Source organism: Podarcis bocagei, assembly GCF_964188305.1.
Source record: "Podarcis bocagei genome assembly, chromosome: 2".
NCBI lineage: Eukaryota > Metazoa > Chordata > Lepidosauria > Squamata > Lacertidae > Podarcis > Podarcis bocagei.
In genome coordinates, this window is record NC_138126.1 from 98,448,707 (window position 1) to 98,469,762 (window position 21,056).

The 21,056-nt window shown below is 46.3% G+C and overlaps 1 protein-coding gene across 6 annotated transcripts in view; it reads left to right on the forward strand.

Annotated features, from left to right (window-relative positions):
- The window catches only part of CASKIN2 (CASK interacting protein 2), a 100,087-nt gene that overhangs the window by 66,176 nt on the left and 12,855 nt on the right, over window positions 1–21,056 (forward strand). For 2 of the 6 annotated variants that reach the window (XM_081185074.1, XM_081185079.1), the window contains 11 exons: window positions 4,108–4,205; window positions 4,846–4,991; window positions 6,061–6,156; window positions 9,184–9,314; window positions 10,553–10,673; window positions 12,195–12,303; window positions 12,690–12,784; window positions 14,011–14,128; window positions 17,015–17,139; window positions 18,759–18,822; window positions 19,827–19,921. In XM_081185074.1, the coding sequence (XP_081041200.1) occupies window positions 4,108–4,205; window positions 4,846–4,991; window positions 6,061–6,156; window positions 9,184–9,314; window positions 10,553–10,673; window positions 12,195–12,303; window positions 12,690–12,784; window positions 14,011–14,128; window positions 17,015–17,139; window positions 18,759–18,822; window positions 19,827–19,921 (1,198 nt within the window). The remainder of the gene's footprint in view (window positions 1–4,107; window positions 4,206–4,845; window positions 4,992–6,060; window positions 6,157–9,183; window positions 9,315–10,552; window positions 10,674–12,194; window positions 12,304–12,689; window positions 12,785–14,010; window positions 14,129–17,014; window positions 17,140–18,758; window positions 18,823–19,826; window positions 19,922–21,056) is intronic. The other 4 variants (XM_081185076.1, XM_081185075.1, XM_081185078.1 and 1 more) reach the window with 4 other exon arrangements.

Below are 21,056 nucleotides of genomic sequence, written 5' to 3' on the forward strand. Positions count from 1 at the left end.
CCCATTCTTCCCACCGAGAGGTTACCGTGGGGATAATTGGAACATCCAGGCCTGCAGCAGAAGCCCAGCATGAGGTGACTGCTAGCTGGCTGCCTGCGGCTAAGGAAAAGACCTCTCCTGTGGGTCCTGTCATTATTCCCTGGGGGAGTTTCCCCCTGGTACTTTGCCCTGAAGTGGCTGCTATTATTCACCCCTCCAATTCAGGCAGGCTCCTCTGAGATGTGAATGGGACAACCACTTCCAATCCGCTACGGCAATCCCCTCACAGCCTAGCCGTTCCAGGGGTCGGGCTTGCGGCTTAAGCTTGCCCTCCACACTCTTCCAGCCTTATTGCTGCTTGGAAGGCTTCGGCCTTTCCCTTGCCATGGGGGCTTGGTTCCCGTGGGCTCGGAGCCTGCCCCAGCCCTTTTGAATGAATGAAACCAGCACTGAGCAAGTGGAAGAAGGGAGCTGGGTGTGTGTGTGTGTGTGTGTGTGTGTAGGGCAGCCTGAGGAGGGGGGGGGAGAGAGACTGGATAAACAAGCCTCTTTCACAAGCCAGAAACACAGGGTCTATTCATTCTCACAGGCCTCACACACTCAGGATAGTAGGAGAGCCATGCTGGGAGAGACTGCCATTAGTCTAGGCAGGCTAAGAAAGGTGGGACAGGGGAGGAGAAAGACACTGTGTCTGGAAATAGCTTGTCATCCGTCCCCAGACCAGAGACCACAGTGTTAGGGTTTTGTGTCTCTTACACACACACACACACACACACACACACACACACACCTCCATTCCCTGCAAGTTGTAAACTCGTCAGGCCTACCCTTGCTTATGGATCTTTCCATGCTATTCTTAAATAGCATAGTTTGGGGCACAGCTCCAAAAAGGACCTTTGTGAATTTTAAGAGCTGCGTAAAGAGGGAGAAGTTCAACACCGGCATCTTGCCATTTTAGAAAAGGGGCAGTGATGAGAAAAGCTGACAGAACTTTTCCTTGCATGCCAGTTATTTAAGAAAAAAAGAATTAGGAGAACTCCTATAAGCTGGGCATCAGTAGCCATAAAACACCTTGTTGTAGTCAACTCCGTTTCTTGTCATACAAGGAATATATGTTTGATACCATTCCAGACAAAGGGAATATCGAGGCACAAATGGGAAACTTGCTCAGAGCCAATTGAATTCAACTAAGTTACTGTGTGCACGGAACAAGATCTGCTCACACAACAAATCTCTCCCACCACACTTGGTAGCTGCACCCACTAAATGTGCTCTGAAGGGTTAGAGGGTTGCAACCTAGAAGAGGTCTCATTGCATGAGTATGCATCATTTCATGCACACATATTTATATTTATAACACTTAATTGCCAAAGTGGCTTCTAAGCAGTTTAAAAGCATGAAACCAATCACAAAATATATTAGAGATGAAAGGAAATTGTTCTGTGTTTCCCAGAACAATGGTAGGAGAACCTTCCCACCTACAAAGGTATACATAGTGAGGTCTCAGAAGAGAAGAGAAGAGAAGAGAGAAAAGTTTTGTGAGCTTCTCGTTTACTGGGGGATGTAAGAAAGGGAAATGTGTTGTCAAGCATTTTGGGGTTGTCTAGCCAGCACTTGAAAACGGCAGACAACAGCAGCTCACAAAGAACTGGGGGATGCCAGATCTCACTTATTTTAAGACAGGATTCTTATTTTAAAGAGCTGTCCCTGACTTTGTAAACTAACAGCAGATGTCTGTTATTTCAGAATATCTTTTAAAAACCCTGAAACTTCAGCTTCTTTCATTTTGGTCTAACAAACCTGGGAAGACACAAAACAGTAATGGCTGTTAAACTTACACAAACGTGAATTACAAATGCCTCCTCAAACAGAATGCTCTGTACGCTTCAAAGAAAGATTACCTGCTTTTGTACAATAGAAGTTTGTACAATAGTATGACATATCAGCTTGCATGTTTCATAGCTCTTATTTCCTCTTCCAAACTTAGCAACAGATGTCTATACCAAATGTTCAGGAGCAGGCAAGGGCGGAAACACATTGATCTGAGAAAGGAAGCAGGGAAATCAAATTGCCAGCTTCGTACCTTTAAAGTGGAAGGCGTTTGACAAGCTGCAGCCGGACAACCCTGAATGTGCAGTGAGCTAGCCCTGTTCACGCTTGTCACTTTTCTTCTTGTGCCTAAGGATGGTCATTCTTTCGGATTGGCCATTTTTATAAAGCTCCAGGAATGTGGAGGTGGTTGAAGAGCATGTAGAGTAGAAGCAATATCGTTTGACTCACTGAGGAAAAACTCTTACCACAGCTAAAATTCTTGGACACATTAGAGAAAGAAGATGGTGAGGAGTTCCCTCCTCAGCAGATTCAGAGGATTGGGAGTGTCATGCAAGCCACTTTTCTTTTTTTTTTAATGTCCACAAGGGAAGCTGTTTTTGCCTTGCTGCAGCAAAAATAACAAAGGCCTCTATAAAAGTGACAAATTTATTATGACATAAGCTTCCATGACCTATAGCCTGCTTCATGGTGTTATCCTTAGTGTACATGTAGATGCTAACTGAGAGTAACACTTCGTGCACCTGATGATGTGGAGTCCATGAATGCTTATGCCAGAGGTGGCTAACCTGTAGCCCTGTGGACGTTACTGCACTGCAGCTCCCATCAGCCCCGACCATTGGCCATGCTGGTTGGGGTTGATGGGAGCCTAACTGACTTCTTGTGAAGATAGAATGGTTGGGGAGCTGGGAGAGCCATATAAGATAACCCACTCTTATATTAAACATCTGAAGGGCCACAGGCCTCACCCCTGGCTTATGCCATAATGAATTTGTTCGTCTTTCAGGTGCTACAAAAACCATTGAGGTTTTTATTTATTATATTTATCTCCCTCTCTTTCCCCAAGGAATATTGGGTTATTTTATATGGCTCCACCACCAGCCCAACCATTTTATCTTCACAGGAAGTCAAAAAGGTGGTTTAGACTGAGAAAAGATAAAGGGACGCGGGTGGCACTGTGGTCTAAACCACTGAGCCTCTTGGACTTGCTGATTGGAAGTCCGGTGGTTCAAATCCCCACGACGGAGTGAGCTCCCTTTGCTCTGTCCTAGCTCCTGCCAACCTAGCAGTTCAAAAGCAAATCAGGCTCTGAATAGAGACTGGACTTAACCATCCAGGGGTCCTTTACCTTTTACCTTTACCTGTGTTCCCTATTCAGAGCCAGGCTGGCCACTTTGAACAACCGAGAGTCACACAGTAATGGCACAAAAGCTGACAGCAGAGCACCTGTAACCACATGCACAGCTTTTTGTCTCTAGCCACCCACCATGTCGCTAAACCTAGCAATACCAACACTCCCCACCATGTGGGAAGCTTGTATGAGGCCGTGTGGCTGTGGTGGTTAGAGTGTTGGGCTATGGGGCTGGACATACATTGGCCCACACAGGGTCTCCTTGCCCTGGTGAAATTAGGCTTTAAAGCAGCATTCAATTGTGGCCAATAGACTGTTGTGTATGTGTGTGTTTTCCACAACAGTTTCTCCAGTTAACAAATGTGTCTGCGGGCCCAAAAAGACTGGCAGTCCCTGGGCCTGGGACACTCAGCTTCAAATCTGCACTCTGCTGCAAAGCATTCTGGCTGTCCTTGGCCTCAGCCTAAGCCTTGGTCTTAACCTAAGGTAAAGGTAAAGGACCCCTGGACGGTTAAGTCCAGTCCAAGGCAACTATGGGGTTGCAGCGCTCATCTTGCTTTCAGGCTGAGGGAGCCAGCGTTGGTCCACAGACTTTCCAGGTCATGTGGCCAGCATGACTAAACTGCTACTGGTGCATGGAGAAACCGTGCCGAGTGCCAGAGCGCACGAAAATGCCGTTTACCTTCCTGCCGCAGCGGTACCTATTTACTTGCACTGGCATGCTTTCGAACTGCTAGGTTGGCAGAAGCTGGGACAGAGCAATGGGAGCTCACCAATGTCACACGGATTCGAACCGCTGACCTTCCGATTGGCAAGCCCAAGAGGTTCAGTGGTTTAGACCACAGCGCCACCCACACCCTTATAAGGAAACTTGGACTGGGCTCTAAGCTAGTAAGTCAATTGCTGCTGCTTCTGTCTAAGGATGTTGCCTCCACCCCACTTCTCAGGTTTTCAGCACTACATCATGCAGCCCTGGTTGGAAGCCTGGAACTTATCTCCCTGCTGCTGGAGGCACAGGCCACTGTGGATATTAAGGACATCAACGGTAAGTGAGTTGTTTTGCTTTCTTAGGAGGAGGAAAAAGACCTTCCCTGTTATTGTCCCCAAAAGCCAGAGTGAGGGAATCGCCTGACACTAGCTCTCACTTCATGAAGGAAAAACTGTCTTTTACAAACAGTATGCTGGGGAAGAGTCCTTTTGGGGAAATGCAAGTTATGAATAGTGTTATCGGCAGGAGGTTGCTACTCCCATCTTCTGCTCCAACTAGAATAATGCCACTCATTAAGCCCCTGCCCACCCACCCCCTACAAGGTGGTTTGTATGCTGGGTGCTCAGTGTATTTGTCTTATTTGGCCCAGAGCATCTCATTCTGTGTTCGAATAGTTGCATTATTATTATTATTATTATTATTATTATTATTATTATTACACCTTTCTCAAGGGGATTAAGTAGCATTCCATAAAAACAGCTGAAACAGTGTTGTTGTTTTTTAAGTATGGGGGAAACAACTGAAAATAGGTGTTAAAACAATAGGTAGTAGACACCTAAGGTGTAAACCTTTTTATTCAGCCAGGAAAAGTTGCCACAACAAAAATGTCTTCTGTTGTTTGCAGAACATTCAGTTGGTGGGTGCCCATCAGATTAGTCATTCCCACATTATGCAGCCTGTCTCTGTCTCCCTACAGGAATGCGCCCACTGCACTACGCTGCCTGGCAAGGGAAGGTGGAGCCAGCACGCCTGCTTCTACGAGCAGCTGCTTCAGTCAACATGGCGTCGCTGGATGGGCAGATCCCATTGCACCTTTCGGCGCAATATGGCCACTATGAGGTGGTGAGTGGGGGACCATTTGGAAGGGAAGAGATGAGACTTCTTTTGTCAGTCAGATCCAGATCATGGTGCGCCAGTCTGAAAGCTGTCGGTCTCCCATACCTTGGAGCCCTCATAATGATCTAACATGCCTAACACACAACCCACAAAGCAGCTGAACGTTGCAGTGCAGTACTGTCACATTAACACAAGTGCCCAGCACGAAATGCAGTAGAGAGCTGTGGAGTTTCTTCTTGGGAGCTGTAATGGATCACATTCAATCATCTCCTGTCAGAATTTCTAGGCGGGAGTGAGGATAAAAACGGCAGGAAAAAACACCTTGGTCTGAGAAGCAGCAAGTATCTGTATGATGTTTTATCCTGGGCTGAACCCATAAGCAGAGCGGCGTACATGTTGCAGATCAAATGCACTAGGAAAAGGAAAAGGAAAGAGAAGCTGTACATCAAGAATATCTTAAGTTCTGATGACTACAGCAGTGCACATTTATTAAATTTCAATATGATGAGGAAGCAGGGAATAGCTGGCAGAATACGTATGGTATTAAAGGCTTAAATTTTCCGAGCTTTCATCAGACATTGCCACATATTTTCTACTTCTCTGCCCTCTCCTACAGGCTAGAACCTTGCTTTATTTTTATTTTTTACATGGAAGCCTAGATTCTCTGGATACCTGGCATTGTATCAGATACCAGAATCACAGTAAATGTGCAGATTTTTAAAATGTGCACCCCAAAACAATGTTCTTATTACGTGGAACAGACAATTTCCTAGGGGAGGGAGATGAAAATACCACGAGGTGACCTGTACTTTTGTATTACATTAACCTTGGGAAGAACTTGGGGGCTGTCTAGGAAAGGTTTGACTGACACGGATTAGACCTCAGGGGTTAGGCCAGCTAGCTGCAGGAGAAGCAGAGGCAGTGGTTTGCTCTGGGTTCCTGGCAGGAGCCGTCTTGTACGAGGGTTTTGGGTTTGCTCTGCGGAGATCACGAGGAAGCAAGATGTGCAAAGCGTATGACTACTGGCATTTCCAGCTTCACTTCACTCTTTCCATTTTTCCTGTCTGTCCTGCAGTCAGAGATGCTGCTCCAGCACCAGTCCAACCCATGCCTCATCAACAAAGCAAAGAAAACCCCCCTGGACCTGGCCTGTGAGTTTGGAAGGCTAAAGGTAAGCAGAAGCAGCCATAGCCACCGCCTGCAAGAAAGTCAGTTGAGAGCAACAGGGTGTATGCAACACTATTGCTCCTCAGGGGAGACCCATTGAAATGAATGCACACAACGATTCATATCTGTGGAATTCCCTCCCCACAGAGGTGCGTCCAGCTTCTTCACTGCATAGCTTTTGGTGAATGAAGACACATGGCTTTACCTTTGACACCTGAGATGTGTATTTTAGTAGTACAGTCATACCTCGGGTCAAAGACGCTTCGGGTTAAATCTTTTCAGATTGCGTCCTGCGGCGACCTGGAAGTACCGGAAAGGGTTACTTCCTGGTTTCGCCGCTTGCGCATGCGCAGATGCTCAAAATGATGTCATGTGCAAAAGTGGCAAGACGCACAGATGCAGGTTGCGTTTTGCTCATGTTGTGAACGGGGCTCCGGAACGGATCCCGTTCGCAGCCAGAGGTACCACTGTAGTAGTAATTACCTGCAATGACATGATTACCACGGACAACATTATTTGGTTGTAAGCCACTTTGGGTTGCCTTCAGTTGCAAGATAAAGGGACTAACAAATATGAGGATGAAAATGAGGATGATGATGTTGATGATGATGGAAATGATAATGTGCTCTGGCACAGCAGGAGTTTCCACAGCTGCTGGCAGTAATGTAGGAAAAGTATAACTATTTTGTTCCATCCTGTCCTGCAGAACTTTTCTAAGCCAGCTGCGAAGGAACATCCCAGCTATTAGGGCAGAACAATGTCATAACTCAAGATGGCAGCAGCTGACATCATTCCCTCACTGTCAGTCACATTGGCTGAGGCTGACAGGAACTGAAGCCCATCAACAGTGGGAGGGCCTCAGATTCCCCATTCCTTCCCCACCCCCAAATTATTTTTATTGATTTTCCACAATTTTTAACAAATTGTCACCAAATCACTACAAATTCCAGTACAAATTTAAAAGCTGACTTCCCACCCCCGATGTCCCCTCTATTTTCCTCCCTCCTTTGCTGCTCCCAATATAATAACTTTTCCAGCTGTCACTTCAGAATACATTCATCCCTTCTCTCTACACATCACCTGTACAGTTACCAGTTTCTGCTATGGCTTTTATACGTTGTTGTAACCTGTCCTCATAATCGTCGAGTAGAGTAAATAATCTTTTATAATAGTCATTCATCAATTTTGAAACATTTCCTTCTGATACCGCTTGAGTAACACTTTGCCTGAGAAAAACAGAGCCTGCTTCCTCCCAGACAACATGCATGCATTCCTCCCTAACATGGCCTTGAACATTGCTGTATGACATCTGGCCCCAGTAATAAACAACTCAGCCTCACTGGTGCTGCATCCAGAGGGTGAAAATGAAACCCCTAGAATTTATGTGCGTGTATAAATAGATAATATACATTTCCTCCCCCTAACACTTCCAGTCTCCTGGCACCCCCCACCCTTCACATTTCGCCAAATTTAATCCTCAATTTTACATACAACCAGCTCATTAATAAATCATAAATATAATCCACATCTCTTCTTCTCTGTCTGAAAGTCTCAGAAGCTGTCAAGATGGCACACACTGTGGTCCACCCTATCCCTTTCACTGTTCTTATTTCCAGCTTCAGGCGGGGTTGGGCTGATGTAATCTCAACAAAATCCATATCTCCTCTCTCTCCTCTGTCCAATGGAGATGTTCAGATTCCCCATTCCTGCTGCTATAAAGTCTTCATACATCTCCAAAGGTCTTCCTGTGCCAAAGAATGGCTTTCTGTGGTAATCATGCTGCTGCAGGCACTTGTGAGTAGGCCCAGGGGTTGTGGAGGGATACCTCCTGTGTAAGGCCTCACCATGGCACCAGGACATAACACAGCACCCAGGAACCTCCATTCCCACCGCATGCACATTCAGGTCCTTCTCCACCACTCCCACCAGAAGCCAGACAGGCCCCGAGCCTTGCTAATCCCTCCAGACTGCGGAGGCAAAAGCAAGGCCAGCTGGGCTAGAAGGCCTGGGATTCCAACCTGGCAGAGCTGGCGGTGGATTCCTGTCTCCACTATTCAAGACAGGTGCAGAGAGGCTGCTCAGAATTCCTGGGGGTGGGGGACTTCCCCCTAACCTAAAGGGCAGGGCAGCAAATGTATGTGAAGACAGGAGGGGTGGGTGGGTATTAGCGCAAGGGACGTGCTCCAAAGGGAGGCAATGGAATGGCATTATTCTATTCTCATCCCAAGGCAGGGGGTGGCTTCAATGTCCATTTTTATAACAAATGGGATATAAATAGGGTGATAAATCTTGAGTCACCATAACAAAGAATAGCAGGCCTCTAGTACAAGTTCCACATTGTTTGTGTAGGTGTGTAGGTGTTCCCTGCGGGCAAGGCCAGCTCAAACCCAAAGCTCCCTAAGGTTGAAGCTATTTCCCACTGTAGTGGCCTTTTCCAGTTTGCAGCCCTGGGCCCTGCATTTGTATCCTTTCTGCCTGCAAAAGAGATGGTTGAGGCAATTGTGATAGCAAGGCCGACTCGGTGCCAAGAGGCACAGGACTTCTGCCTCTTTGAGAGCTCTGAAGCAAGGCGAAGATACAGCAGGTGTCATCCATCCATTGCCCCCAACCCCACCCACTTTCTTGTCCGCCATGGTGGAAAAGGAGAAGTGGCTCCTTCAAAGCACTTGGTGTGGATGCAGAACTTCCAGCTACGGATGAAATTTGGCCCACAGGACCTTCCCATTTGGCCCACAGCTGGATCAGCAGCTCCTTACACAGCAGGATTGAATTCCCCACACATCGGCTAATGCCTGGGTTGTGTGTGACAATTCTGCTTAGTTTGGATATACAAGATCTCTTCAGGTGCATCTGAACCTGCAGAAAGCAGATCAGCTGATCCATGGGGATTTCAGTCGTGCTTGGTCACTGTCTCCTTGTAACCTTGCAGGCCAACTTCGACAGGTGGGTGAGTCCACTCACCTGTCAGTCGTCTGATATCATTTTGGGTCCCTCGCTTCCTTCTGTCACTCCATTCTTTTGTTTACTTTAGGTGGCCCAGCTGCTTTTGAACAGCCACATGTGTGTGGCTCTGCTCGAGGGACAATCCAAAGACACAAGTGACCCTAACTACACCACTCCTCTTCACTTGGCAGCCAAGAACGGGCATAAAGAGATAATCAGGTAAGTCCTTTGGGCACTTCCAGTGCAGGGAGAAGCCAATTGCCTCACTCAGCCCACATGTGCCAGCTCAAGTTCCCCAAGGTGCCAGCATGTGCCACACCGCTCTCAGATATTTCCATCTGTTAGCTCCCCAGCTTAACCTTCCTGAGATTTCAGCTTCTAATCTGAATGTCGTATCTATTTCATGCCTTACAGTGCAGTTTGGGTGTGTTGAGTTCATTCTTACTTTTATATTCTCATGCAGCACCCTATTTTGCAAATGCTTCATTCGTTCCATTCCTGCATGTACCCCTTATGTGCCGCATGGGGCATCAGAATTTGAAGCTACAGAGCCTTCCTAAATCCTGTTGCCCTCTAAATGCTGTTGAACTCCAACTCCCATCAGCCCCAGCCAGTAATGGCCAATGGTCAGGGATGCTGGGAGTTGTAGTCCAACAGCATCTGGAGGACTGCAGGTTTTCTATCCCTGAATTAAAGAAATATAGAGAATACTGTGCTTACAATGGAAATTCATTCCTAGAGGACCAAACATAGTCAGACCATCACTCCATCTAGCTCAGTACTATCCCCCCCAATTATTTCTATACTGCTTTATTGTTTGTTTGTTTGTTTGTTTGTTTGTTTGTTTGTTTGTTTGTTTTTAAAAAAGAATCTCAAAGCTGTTTACAACCTAAGTTGTAACCTAAGCATTACAAAATACCAAAGCAAAACATTATAGATGAAGATCAAATAGTTAACAGGAGAATTAGAAGTTATTGTAAACATTACAGACAGAAATCAAACATAAAAATACAATAGACTCCACATCCTTAGCAATCCTAAGCATCCAAGCCTGACACTCATGCATTCTCTCACCAGCCATAATTACCAGCCAACCAGTTATTAAATGTTAGCTCTACAAAAGCATTTGAACTTACTGTTCACCAAATTACCACAGATCAAGTGAAATCCCTACAGCAGTAGGGTTATGTCTTAAATTAGCACGTTAGACTAAACTACAGGGTAAATACACCCACAGTGTCCTTCTGCCATTTAATCCTTCTTGCAACACAGATAGTTCCCCTGATCATCTCCTCCACCTGCCAGCCATCCTTCTCTCTCTCTCTGTCTCTCTCTCACACACCACCCTCTCCAATGGCACACAGTACGGATCAAGACTTGGGTATTCATTCTGGAGCAATCAGTCACATCTTTTGACTTGCTGGCACTCATTGCTTATATATTCCTTCCCCTCACAGGCAACTTCTGAAAGCTGGAATCGAGATCAACAAACAGACGAAGACGGGGACTGCCTTGCATGAAGCAGCGTTGTATGGGAAGACCGAGGTGGTGCGCCTGCTGCTGCAAGTGAGACTAAAAGTAAAGCCGTAGTCAAGGCCGGGGAATGGTTGCCTGGTGACCAAAAGGCTTTTGCCCTTGGAGAGGCCACAGGCCTTGGAGCCGAGGCAGAAATAGGGAACAAAGAAGAGGAGAGGGTGTGAGAGCCCACAGAGGAGACACTGGGCTATCTGTGGGTCAGTTGTGAGAGGAAACACTGTGCAGAAAAGCGTGGTAGCTCTGTCACTCGAGGCAGGAAAAGAATGCGGCCTGCAGCTTGGTGTGATGTATAGCACTGAGGAGAAACTCCAATCTCTGGTTCAGTTCTAGTCCGACAAGAAGTGTGGTCATACAACCCACCTGTCCTGTGCTGAAAGTACACAAGAGGGAGCTGCTAGCCTCTCTCACACACAAACACCACTTGGATGTGCACACTGACTGAGTGTTCATTAGCCATGTGAAGAAGTACTGCATGATTCCTCCCCGTATGGAGTAGCCCAACACGCATGCAACTGTCTGCACCTATAATCCATGGCTCCTAGCATTTGTGTTGAGGCTAGCCAGAGTGATTCTGGAACCACCCATCTTTGGAAGCGACTGCAAACAGTGTTACGAAACACATATGGGGTTGATTGGTTTGTTTATTGTTTCATTTGCACTTTTAGTGCACTTATTTAGCCTTCTCTGTGAAGCGGAGTAATGACTGCCTTTATGGGAAGCTGAGGCTGAGAGTGTGAGGCAAACCCAAGGCCTCCCTGTGTTTTGAATCTGAGGCCTTGCATGTTGTGTGAAGCAACCCTCTATAACTGGCCTAGTCTACTTTGTTCTGCGAGCTTAAGCTTTTCTCAGACAGTGGGGATGCAGTCTCTGGGTAAAGACAGGCCTGCTTTTGCTCTCAAGGACTGTGATATTATTAGCAGGCTGCCGTGAATATCTCACCAGTGAAAAAAAGACAGTCACAGAACCAAGAAATGACACAAAACAAAAGAATTGCCGTGAAAATCCCTGAAATGAGAAGTAATCGACTATAGAATAACAAAAATCAAAAATTAACCTAGAATTAAACAAAGACTTAACGAGATGCCGGCTACAAAACTCGTTTCACTTAACTAATCAATTTCCTCAGAAGGAAATAAAGAAATTATAAACCTTAAATGATTTTAAGTGATATCAAACAAACTCAAGAGCAGGGCTGAAACGTTTCCCTGAGTTTATAAAAAAGGTATGAAAACCTCAATGGCAAGTTTTAAACATAGCCCAATTTAAGAGAACATTATAAGATATCAAACAAACTGCTCTTGTTTAATTCTAGGTTAATTTTTCCTTAAACTTTTTGATTTTTTGTTATTTAATTTAACTCTATAGTTGATTACTTCTCGTTTCAGGAATTTTCACGGCAATTCTTTTGTTTTGTGAATATCTCACCAGGACCTAGCACCAGCACTAGCTCAGCCTAATACTCAAATGCTGAAACCAGCCTAGATTTTTTTATTAAAAAAAGTTCCCTCAAGGAAGTTGTCCCCCTGTGTCCAAGCCCACCGCTAACTTTCTCTCTGTGGGCAGGGTGGCATCGATGTCAACATCCGCAACACCTACAACCAGACAGCTCTAGACATCGTGAACCAGTTCACCACTTCACACGCCAGCAAGGACATCAAGCAACTACTACGAGGTGAGCAGGCCGAGAAGTATCCCCATTAGGCCCTAATGTGGGGAAGAAGCAGATGGCATCCATCTTAATAAACCCCTAGGATGGTGCAAACTGGTGAAGGGCATGTGGGGGTCAGCACTGAAATCTTTTGGGGAGGGGCAGGGTGGGTACTTGAGGGTTTTCAGCCTCCTGGCTTTCGCTGAATTATAACGTGAAGGAGCCCACCTTGCAAAGCTGCAGGGGAGGCTGGCTGCAACATCCCAAGATGCGTAGGTTGTGGGGCAAAGGAGGAATGAAGCGCACAGCAAGTAACGACGTCCTCTTCTCCCCTTTTTGCTAATTTCCCTGCCCATGTCTTTCCCCCTCTGTCCCCCTCCTTCTCACTTCCCACTACCCTTTGTCTTCAGAGGCATCAGGAATCCTGAAGGTCCGAGCTTTGAAGGATTTTTGGAACCTCCATGACCCAACTGCTCTCAATGTCCGTGCCGGAGATATCATCACGGTAAGAGATTGGCAGAAGCCATAGAAGCTCCTGAAACGCTCCAAGAGACAGCACTCTGCACCTCTTCTGTGATCTCATGAATGGACCTCAGCTAGGACTGCAGTGACCTATTTGAAAAATTGTAGGCTTACTAGAGTTTGAGGAAGAAATTGGTCCCAGTGAGTGATTATTTTAATTCAGACCTACTGAATTTGCACTTCCCCAAACCAGTGTATGAACTGAGAGACCAGCTATGCTTTGAAATTCACATTTCTCTGAATTTCGTGGTGCAGTTCTTCAAAAAAAGGTGCATGAAAATGCACATATCCGAGGAAGATATCATAAAAAATGTGTATATAGGTGAAACTAACATACAAAATCCATTATATTGGAGGACATTGCTTGCAAAAATGTATCTATTGGGGATAATGAGCTCTTAAAAATTGATTAATTTTAATGAGTGCTTTTTAAAAAAACGAACAAAAAACAAGGCAGACTGGTACATTAATGTGGTGAACTGAACCTGAGCTTGGAAAACTGAGAAACTTAGAGAAATCAAAAGTGATAGATTCTTCCATTCCTAGTCCTAGCTTGTATTAGTAGAAGAATCATCTCTACCATATAGGAGGCAGTAGAAGTGCTATTGTAATCAGATTTTGTGTATGGTCAAGAGAGTTAAAGGAGGATGCAGGCAAAACAGAGAAGATTCACGAAGTAATAGAAATTACAGTGGATAGGGGAGGTATAACATATTGACAGAGCTGTGTGCATGCCAGAGTTCTGCAGGAGCAAAGAAAAAAGCACAAGCACTGAATTCAGATGAGAAGCTCAGCTTAGTTTTCTTCCTTTTTTGAACAAGTTTCTAGTCCTCAGGGTTGAATAGACAAGTTTGGTCCAATCATAATCATTCTTGGCATTTATATTCCCCTTTAGAATGTTCAAAGCGCTTCATCGCATGCAGTTACCCTATAATATGTAGGCCTTGTATTTATAGTTTCATCTTGCAGATGGTGGGGGGGGGGGGGTTAGGTAAGAAGAGAATGAATTCCCTAAGGCTTGAAATATGAACAGGGGGCTTCTTCCGTCGTAACTCAGTCGCTAAGCCACTGTGCTGCACACCAGCTTTACAAAACCCTGCTTTTGTGGTGAGCTTAGATATCATGATCCCGTGGTCCCTTTCGACCTCCTGATTCTGCCATCCTGTATCCACCAAGTCCCACTGATCATGAGAACTCTTCTCTCACCAGGTTCTGGAGCAGCATGCAGACGGACGCTGGAAGGGTCATATCCATGACTCTCAGAAAGGCACTGACAGAGTTGGTTACTTCCCTCCATCCATTGTCGAAGTCATCAGCAAGCGGACAGGTTGGTCCACGAACACAACTGGGAACTCTGGAGGAGGCCAAAGATGTGATGGGGGGGTGCTGCAAAGGGAGTAGGAAAACCTGTGATTTCATTTCCCAGTAAACCCCATTCATTCACTGTCTTCTCCCCGCCGCCCCCTCCCCGCCTGCAAAAATAACTCCTATCATCGCCGCCACTTCCTACCCTAGCAACTCAATAACAGTGACCTCTCTGCCAACACTTGCCTTCACACGGACCAAGTCAAACAGCACCAGAGACACGATTATTCAGGGCACGATGGTTTCACACCACCACCCCAGTACTGTTCAAACACACTTTTTGCACAAGAGGAAGCTCCCCACTTTTTTAGCAGGAGGAAGATCGTGAATATAAGAATAACCAAAGGGCCTCCCTTCTGCCGTGCTTTCTGAAAAGGATAACATGGAGGACCTCTTGCAACAGAGAGAGCAGGAACCTCTTTAAAAGGAACGGGGGAATCCCATCACTCCTGCTCCTTTCTCAGCAAGGGAAGAATGGGAGTTAAAGTACATTTAAAATGTATTAAACTACATAAACTGTTATGACTATTAATATGCAGGTGGCCTGTGGAAGCCTAGCAAAGCAGTGTCTGTATGGTTATAGGAAGCTGTAGTCCTGGGAGTTAAAGGTGTGAATACTTCCACACCTTTCTTTCTAGAAGGTGTTCAGATCCCACCTTAACCAGGGACAAATGTAGACCCTCGTTCCTCAAAACTGACTGAATTGTGGATGCAGCTAAATTGGGGGCCAGCCATGTGATTTCTGATTGGATACTCAGCTCATGGATGGATGCTGCAGATGTTCAGTTTTCCTTGCAGGTGTATATTTACTGCAGGCCACCTGAGGTTGGAGGCTGGAGATAGTTTTTAAGGGACTTGAAAGTTGTTTAAAGAGATGCTTGGTTCAGGTGGCGTATTTATTTTTCTCACGGCATGCGTACAGAAACGACACGCATGGACACACATTTCTTTTCTCCCACTGCCGCCTTCTGGTCAAACAGGTTTTGCAGGTTTTCGAAACAGTGAAAAGCCACGCAACGCTTGTTTGCCAGAGGCGGAAGTGTGATGAGACGACTATACACATCATAAGCTGCAGTAACTCTTGGAAACCACCTTGAGCTCTCTTGACTTTCTCCAGCCGTAGACACTATGAACTGGTGAAACTAAAGAACTGGGTAGAGCACTTTGAGAATCCTATTATGTAGGCTGGAAGAAAAAAATCAGGGAAGGAAGGACAAAGTTCTGCACTTGCTCCTCTGACTCCGTTGCTAATGTTTATCCTAGACTGCTGAGAGACTCTTTTATAGGAAAAAATCTGTGAAAAGTCTGGCCGATGAATGAGCATCCGATATTCTGTCCCTCTGTATGTTTTTAAAATGCAGCAGCAGCATCACCCCTACGTGAACACACATGCTCCATTAGCAGCTAAGTTACAGCAGCCTTCCCCATAGCCCACCCCGCTCTCCTTGCCTACACAAGGAGCCCACCCCGCTCTCCTTGCCTACACAAACACACTTTTTGCCCCCTTTCCTGACCCGCGTGTTTTGTTCTCTACATGCAGGCCTGACTCTTCCCCGCATGGCGCCCTTGCCCCCGTGCCAGAGCTTTGCCAAGGGCCAGCAGGTTACCACTGCCACCCCTCCCAGTGGGCTGCAGCCTCCACCCGTTTCGCCGCAGGCACCCCTCTGCCTACCTGCCCTGACCAGGACAGCCCCAACTCCTGACAGCCCAGGTCAGGGCCATTGCTGGGCTGGGCAAGCGTGTCCTCCATTCACACTGCCTGGGAATGAGTGAGGACAACTCTGGGCTGGGGAGAAGGAATGGAGAGAAGTAGCAGGTGAAAAGGGATATGATTTCAGCTGGGGGTGGAGGTGTAACCAGACCCTCTTCTCACACTTTTGTACCCCAAGTAAATATCTTTTGAAATCATTTTCTCTCTTGTCACACACATATGCTCACACAGATACCTGCTGGGGGGGAGAGAAATAGAGAAATATCCCTCTTCTGGAAATTTCATGTGGCACTGCTATACCCCAGCTCCCTCCTGCAAAATTCTCAGTGATTTAGAATTGGCTTCGCTACACATCTTTGTCACAGGGTCCACCTTCCTTAACGTATGCTTTGATCCTGCCCCTTCCCACCACTGCCCCTCCCTCTTCCCAGTAGCTATCCACCATTTTTCCAGGGACAGTGGGCTGTTCTTACCTGTCGCTGATAAACCCTGCCTAAAGGGCATGTGTTCATCCAGGTAAAGCCTTGCTTTTGCATACACCTTAAGTTCATATTTTAGCTCATCGAGGCCTACCAGCCGCAAGCGTCCAGTCTCCCCCAAAGCATAAACCCATCAGTGTGCACATCCCTGCCACTGTTCATGCCTTCTTTCCATGCTCTTGTGCACATCTGCCATTGAGGTACCTTCCGTGCTGCACAAACAATACACCCCATCATTTCATGCAAACTTGCCTGCTAGCTGTGTCCTCCCAGGTCACATTTCCCTCCCCCCGCCCCCAGTCAGTCTTGTATGAGAGGGACCGCTGCTGCTAGATGCTTCTTTAAAAAGTTGCTTCCCAACCTCACCCATCGAAATTGGGTGGCGGGGAGTGGGGTGGGGGGAGAAAGGATCACAACAGCTGGATGTTGCTACAGGAAATAAAAAGTCATGCTGTGACTGAAATGCCTCAACCAGATACCGAGTGACCTGTCTTGGCAACCAGGGAAGCCTGCTTGGGTGCTCTGTGGCAAGGCCCGCAGAGCAATCTGTGATGGGGTGCTAGTCCTACCTTTGCCTGCCTTTTTAATGCTTGAGGGCCAACTGGGCTCTTCTCCCTCCTTACTACCCCCATGCCAAAATCTATCCTTTCTTCCCAAGCAGCAGGTGACAGGAACAGTGTGGGCAGCGAGGGCAGCATTGGCAGCATCCGGAGTGCTGGCAGCGGTCAGAGTACTGAGGGCACCAATGGGCAAATCACTGGACTCCTCATTGAGAATGTCAAGGTAAAAGGGGCACAGATTTCTCTGCACCAAGGCATGAAACCTGCAGTTCACCCTACTGCTGCCACGCCCCAGTCTTCACAGTTTTTGTTATCTCCTGTTCCTGGGTCACATCCCCAGGTTCATTTAACATGGGTTAGTTGCCTGTAGACTGAGGGTGTTCATACAGTCAACGACAAAGGTGTAAGGAAGCAGGCTATTAAATCTAACATTCTCTTTAGAACGAAAAGTGATGAGCTCTGAGAATAGCCTCCCACTTTTTTATTGTAATGTAGTCTTGTTTCAGACGTCTCTAAACCACAGTGGGCTGTGTATTTGATAAGAGCTGTGTTGGGTGCAAGGGATGCGCTTAATCTTGTTTTTCGAGTTAAATACTCTCCCTCCCACCCTGCTTGCTGATTTTTTTTCTCCTCACGGGAAAAGAGATCAGCAACTCATTAATTTCTTATTTTTTGCTTGTTGGGCTACAAGCACATGCCCCCTTTATTACAGCAACTTGAAGAAAATTAGTACTATATCTCTTCAGATTCTGTGCTGGTGGAAGTACAATTCCCCTAAATCAGAAATTGGACATCTCGGGGATTTATCCAGGTGTATTCAAAGACAAGGGACGCGGGTGGCGCTGTGGGTTAAACCACATCAGAAGGTCGGCGGTTCGAATCCCCTTGACGGGGTGAGCTCCCGTTGCTCGGTCCCTGCTCCCGCCCACCTAGCAGTTCAAAAGCACATCAAAGTGCAAGTAGATAAATAGGTACCTCTCCGGCGGGAAGGTAAAACGCGTTTCCGTGTGCTGCTCTGGTTCGCCAGAAGCGGCTTAGTCATGCTGGCCACATGACCTGGAAGCTGTACATTGGCTCCCTCAGCCAATAAAGCGAGATGAGCGCCACAACCCCAGAGTCGGCCACGACTGGACCTAACAGTCAGGGGTCCCTTTACCTTTACCTTTACTATTCAAAGTCAAAACACTCTATTTCTGTATAATTGAGGGTAGAAAAGGAACTTTGCAGTCTTTGGGGAGTTATGGTGCAGAGAGCTGCCTTCTACCCAGACAGATCATTGGTCCATCTATCTCAGTATTGTTGACTCTGACTGGCAGCCTTTCTCCAGGGTTTCATACAGAGGACATTCCCAGCCCTATTTGAAGATGCTGGGAATTGACTCAAGGCACTTCTGTGTGCAGAGCGAGTGCTCATCCCCTCTCCCAAAGGACTGTTCTGCCTCCCTGCTACTTCTCCGCTTTCTCGCCCAGATCTTGAAGATGATGTGCATTCCTGCACATGACTTGGTTCCCCAAGATTAACTTTGCTTCTTCATAGAGAAAAGACTAAAACAGCAACTCTTCTGGTTTTAGCTGCAGGTACCAGGAAGGGTGGAAATAGCCTGTGGGGACCTACATGCCTAGAATTTGGCTATATGGGTAGCAGGAATTCATGTGCCCAAGCAGCTAAGTATAGAGGAGCATCACTTAACCCTTGGCACATTCAGTTGGTCAACTGCAAACAATCCCTGCATGAAAAAAGCTGAGCATGAAGAGAAAAGTCACAATGTTCACCCATTTCATGGTTCTCTGGTACAGTCTTATTTCTGACCTGAGTCTTGGCTCCTTTTCTTTTTTCATGCAGCCACTTTCACCGACTGGTGAGGATCTTCAGCATTCTCACAATGGCCAGACGAATTCCGTGATAGGTAAGAGGAGAGACAAAAGGGCTGGTGGGAGATCGAAACTGACATTGCAAACTCAGTAAATAGAAAGCAGAGGGACTTTAAAAATGGTGAACATCTGTAGGGGGTTTGCTGTCTGCCTGACAGGGTCAATAAGCAAGGGAGTGCTGAGAGGTGTGTTCTTGGTGACTGCCCTTCAGTTGTGGAATGCTCTTCCCAAATATCTTTGGGGAAACCTTCCCAACCTTCCTGTTTGAGTTGACAGCCAACAGCAGCGTTAAGTAGGTAGCAGCTGATGTTTGCTTTCTGTATAGTTCACATATGAAGTAAGATATTCCATTTTACTGTTGAGTCTTTGAGATGGTATGGGATAGAAATTATACTAAAATTTAAATAGTCTAGATTAACCTGTGGTTTAACTGTGAATATACATACATACAGTTGTACCTCGGGTTACATACGCTTCAGGTTACAGACTCCGCTAACCCAGAAATAGTACCTCGGGTTAAGAACTTTGATTCAGGATGAGAACAGAAATCGTGCTCCGGTGGCGCGGAGGCAGCAGGAGGCCCCATTAGCTAAAGTGGTGCTTCAGGTTAAGAACAGTTTCAGGTTAAGAACGGACCTCCGGAACGAATTAAGTACTTAACCTGAGGTACCACTGTACCTTGGTTCTCGAACGCCTTGGTACTCGTATGTTTTGGCTCCTGTGCCTCAGGAGGGAGGTGGTCTGGAAGAAGCACTTCCCACAATGCAAGCACGGCTTTCCCCGTGTGCAGACTTTGATGCCTTATAAGGTTCGGGCCGCTACTGAACATTTCCCCACGCTCCTCTCTGTTCACAAGTGCCGGAAGTGCCACCGCTGCCTTCATACATTCATTCATTTTGATGAGGCTGCTTTGCAGCACCCACACGAGCCCCACTGAAATAAGCAAGTGTTGTGTAGCTAGGAACAGGCTTCCCTGGGTTATTTCGCCCTGCCTTGATTCTGTCTGAGGCTCCTGTGACTGTGCTTTGGCTCCTTTCAGGGACACTGGGGCACCAGACCCTCTCCAACTGTAACACCAACGACGGGATCTTCTCCCACCAATATCTACGGCCAGAGCAGCTCCTGGAAGGGAAGGTACTGTAATCAATCTAGCTAATGTTTTATATATACACCTATGGATTCTAGCATCAGGCTACTCCCCGTAAAAGGAAACAAATTTGAATGGCACCAGTGTAAAACAACCTTGCCCCAGTCCATCCTAGAGTTAGACACACTCTCCATTAAAATAACTCAGTGGGTTACAGCTTGCCCCACTTGTGCTGTATTGTAACCCCTGTATATGTCTTATTTTTATTTGGACAACTCGTTTAGAATTACTTTGGGGGCAAGCTGTTAATTTTATCAAGAGAACACCTTAAGCTTGGTACTTGGATTTTTATTTCATTTTTATATGTATAGAAAAACCTTTCCCTCCATAAGGAACAAAGAGGTCCCAGTTAGAAGCAGGGTGTTGTCAGCTTCTGGCTGGTCACAATACGTGGCTCAAGGGCTGAGTTCAGCTTGTTGAGCAAAGCAGTCCTGCTTGAATCAGTTAATGGTAAAATCGTGCATTTGATTGATGCTCTGGATCACACAAGATCCTGCTGAGAGAGCCATGGGCAGGGAAGTGGTTATGGACAAAATGTGGGACCAAAAAAAGGAAAAGAAGAGGAGTTTTGGGTAAGCACGGCAGATCCAGAAGGCAGGAAGTCGGATATGAGCTGGAAACTTAAGGTGTTGGCTGGGCTTGCCAAACTGTTATAAGCATGAATTATGGATTATTTTTCTTGCTTTTGTGTGTGTGGAGGGGGGGTAGTTATCCATTCTCAAGGAAATCTGTATTATCTGGCTGAAACACTTTTGACACCATAGAATTATAGTATTTTAATATTAAGTGGTGTTATTTTTTTCATTATTATTTCAGTGCTCACAAAGACTCTGTAGAATGCTGTCCCATGTGGGGTTACCACAATATATGCATTGGATTGGGGGAAAGCTGAAAAGCACAGTGGGTTGAAGAGGAGATCACTGTGGAGCCAGCAAGTTCAGGATTGATGAATTGGTCCTAAACAGAGATGTGAAGGCTCAGGAAAAAACCTGGGAAAATTCAGGGGATGGGTTTCTTCCCCATTTTTTCAGGGGGTTTCCCAGCTTTCAAATCTCAAGTCCCAATTAAAGAACATAAACCCATTGATACCTGCCTTATTTCATTTTTTAAAAATCCCTACAA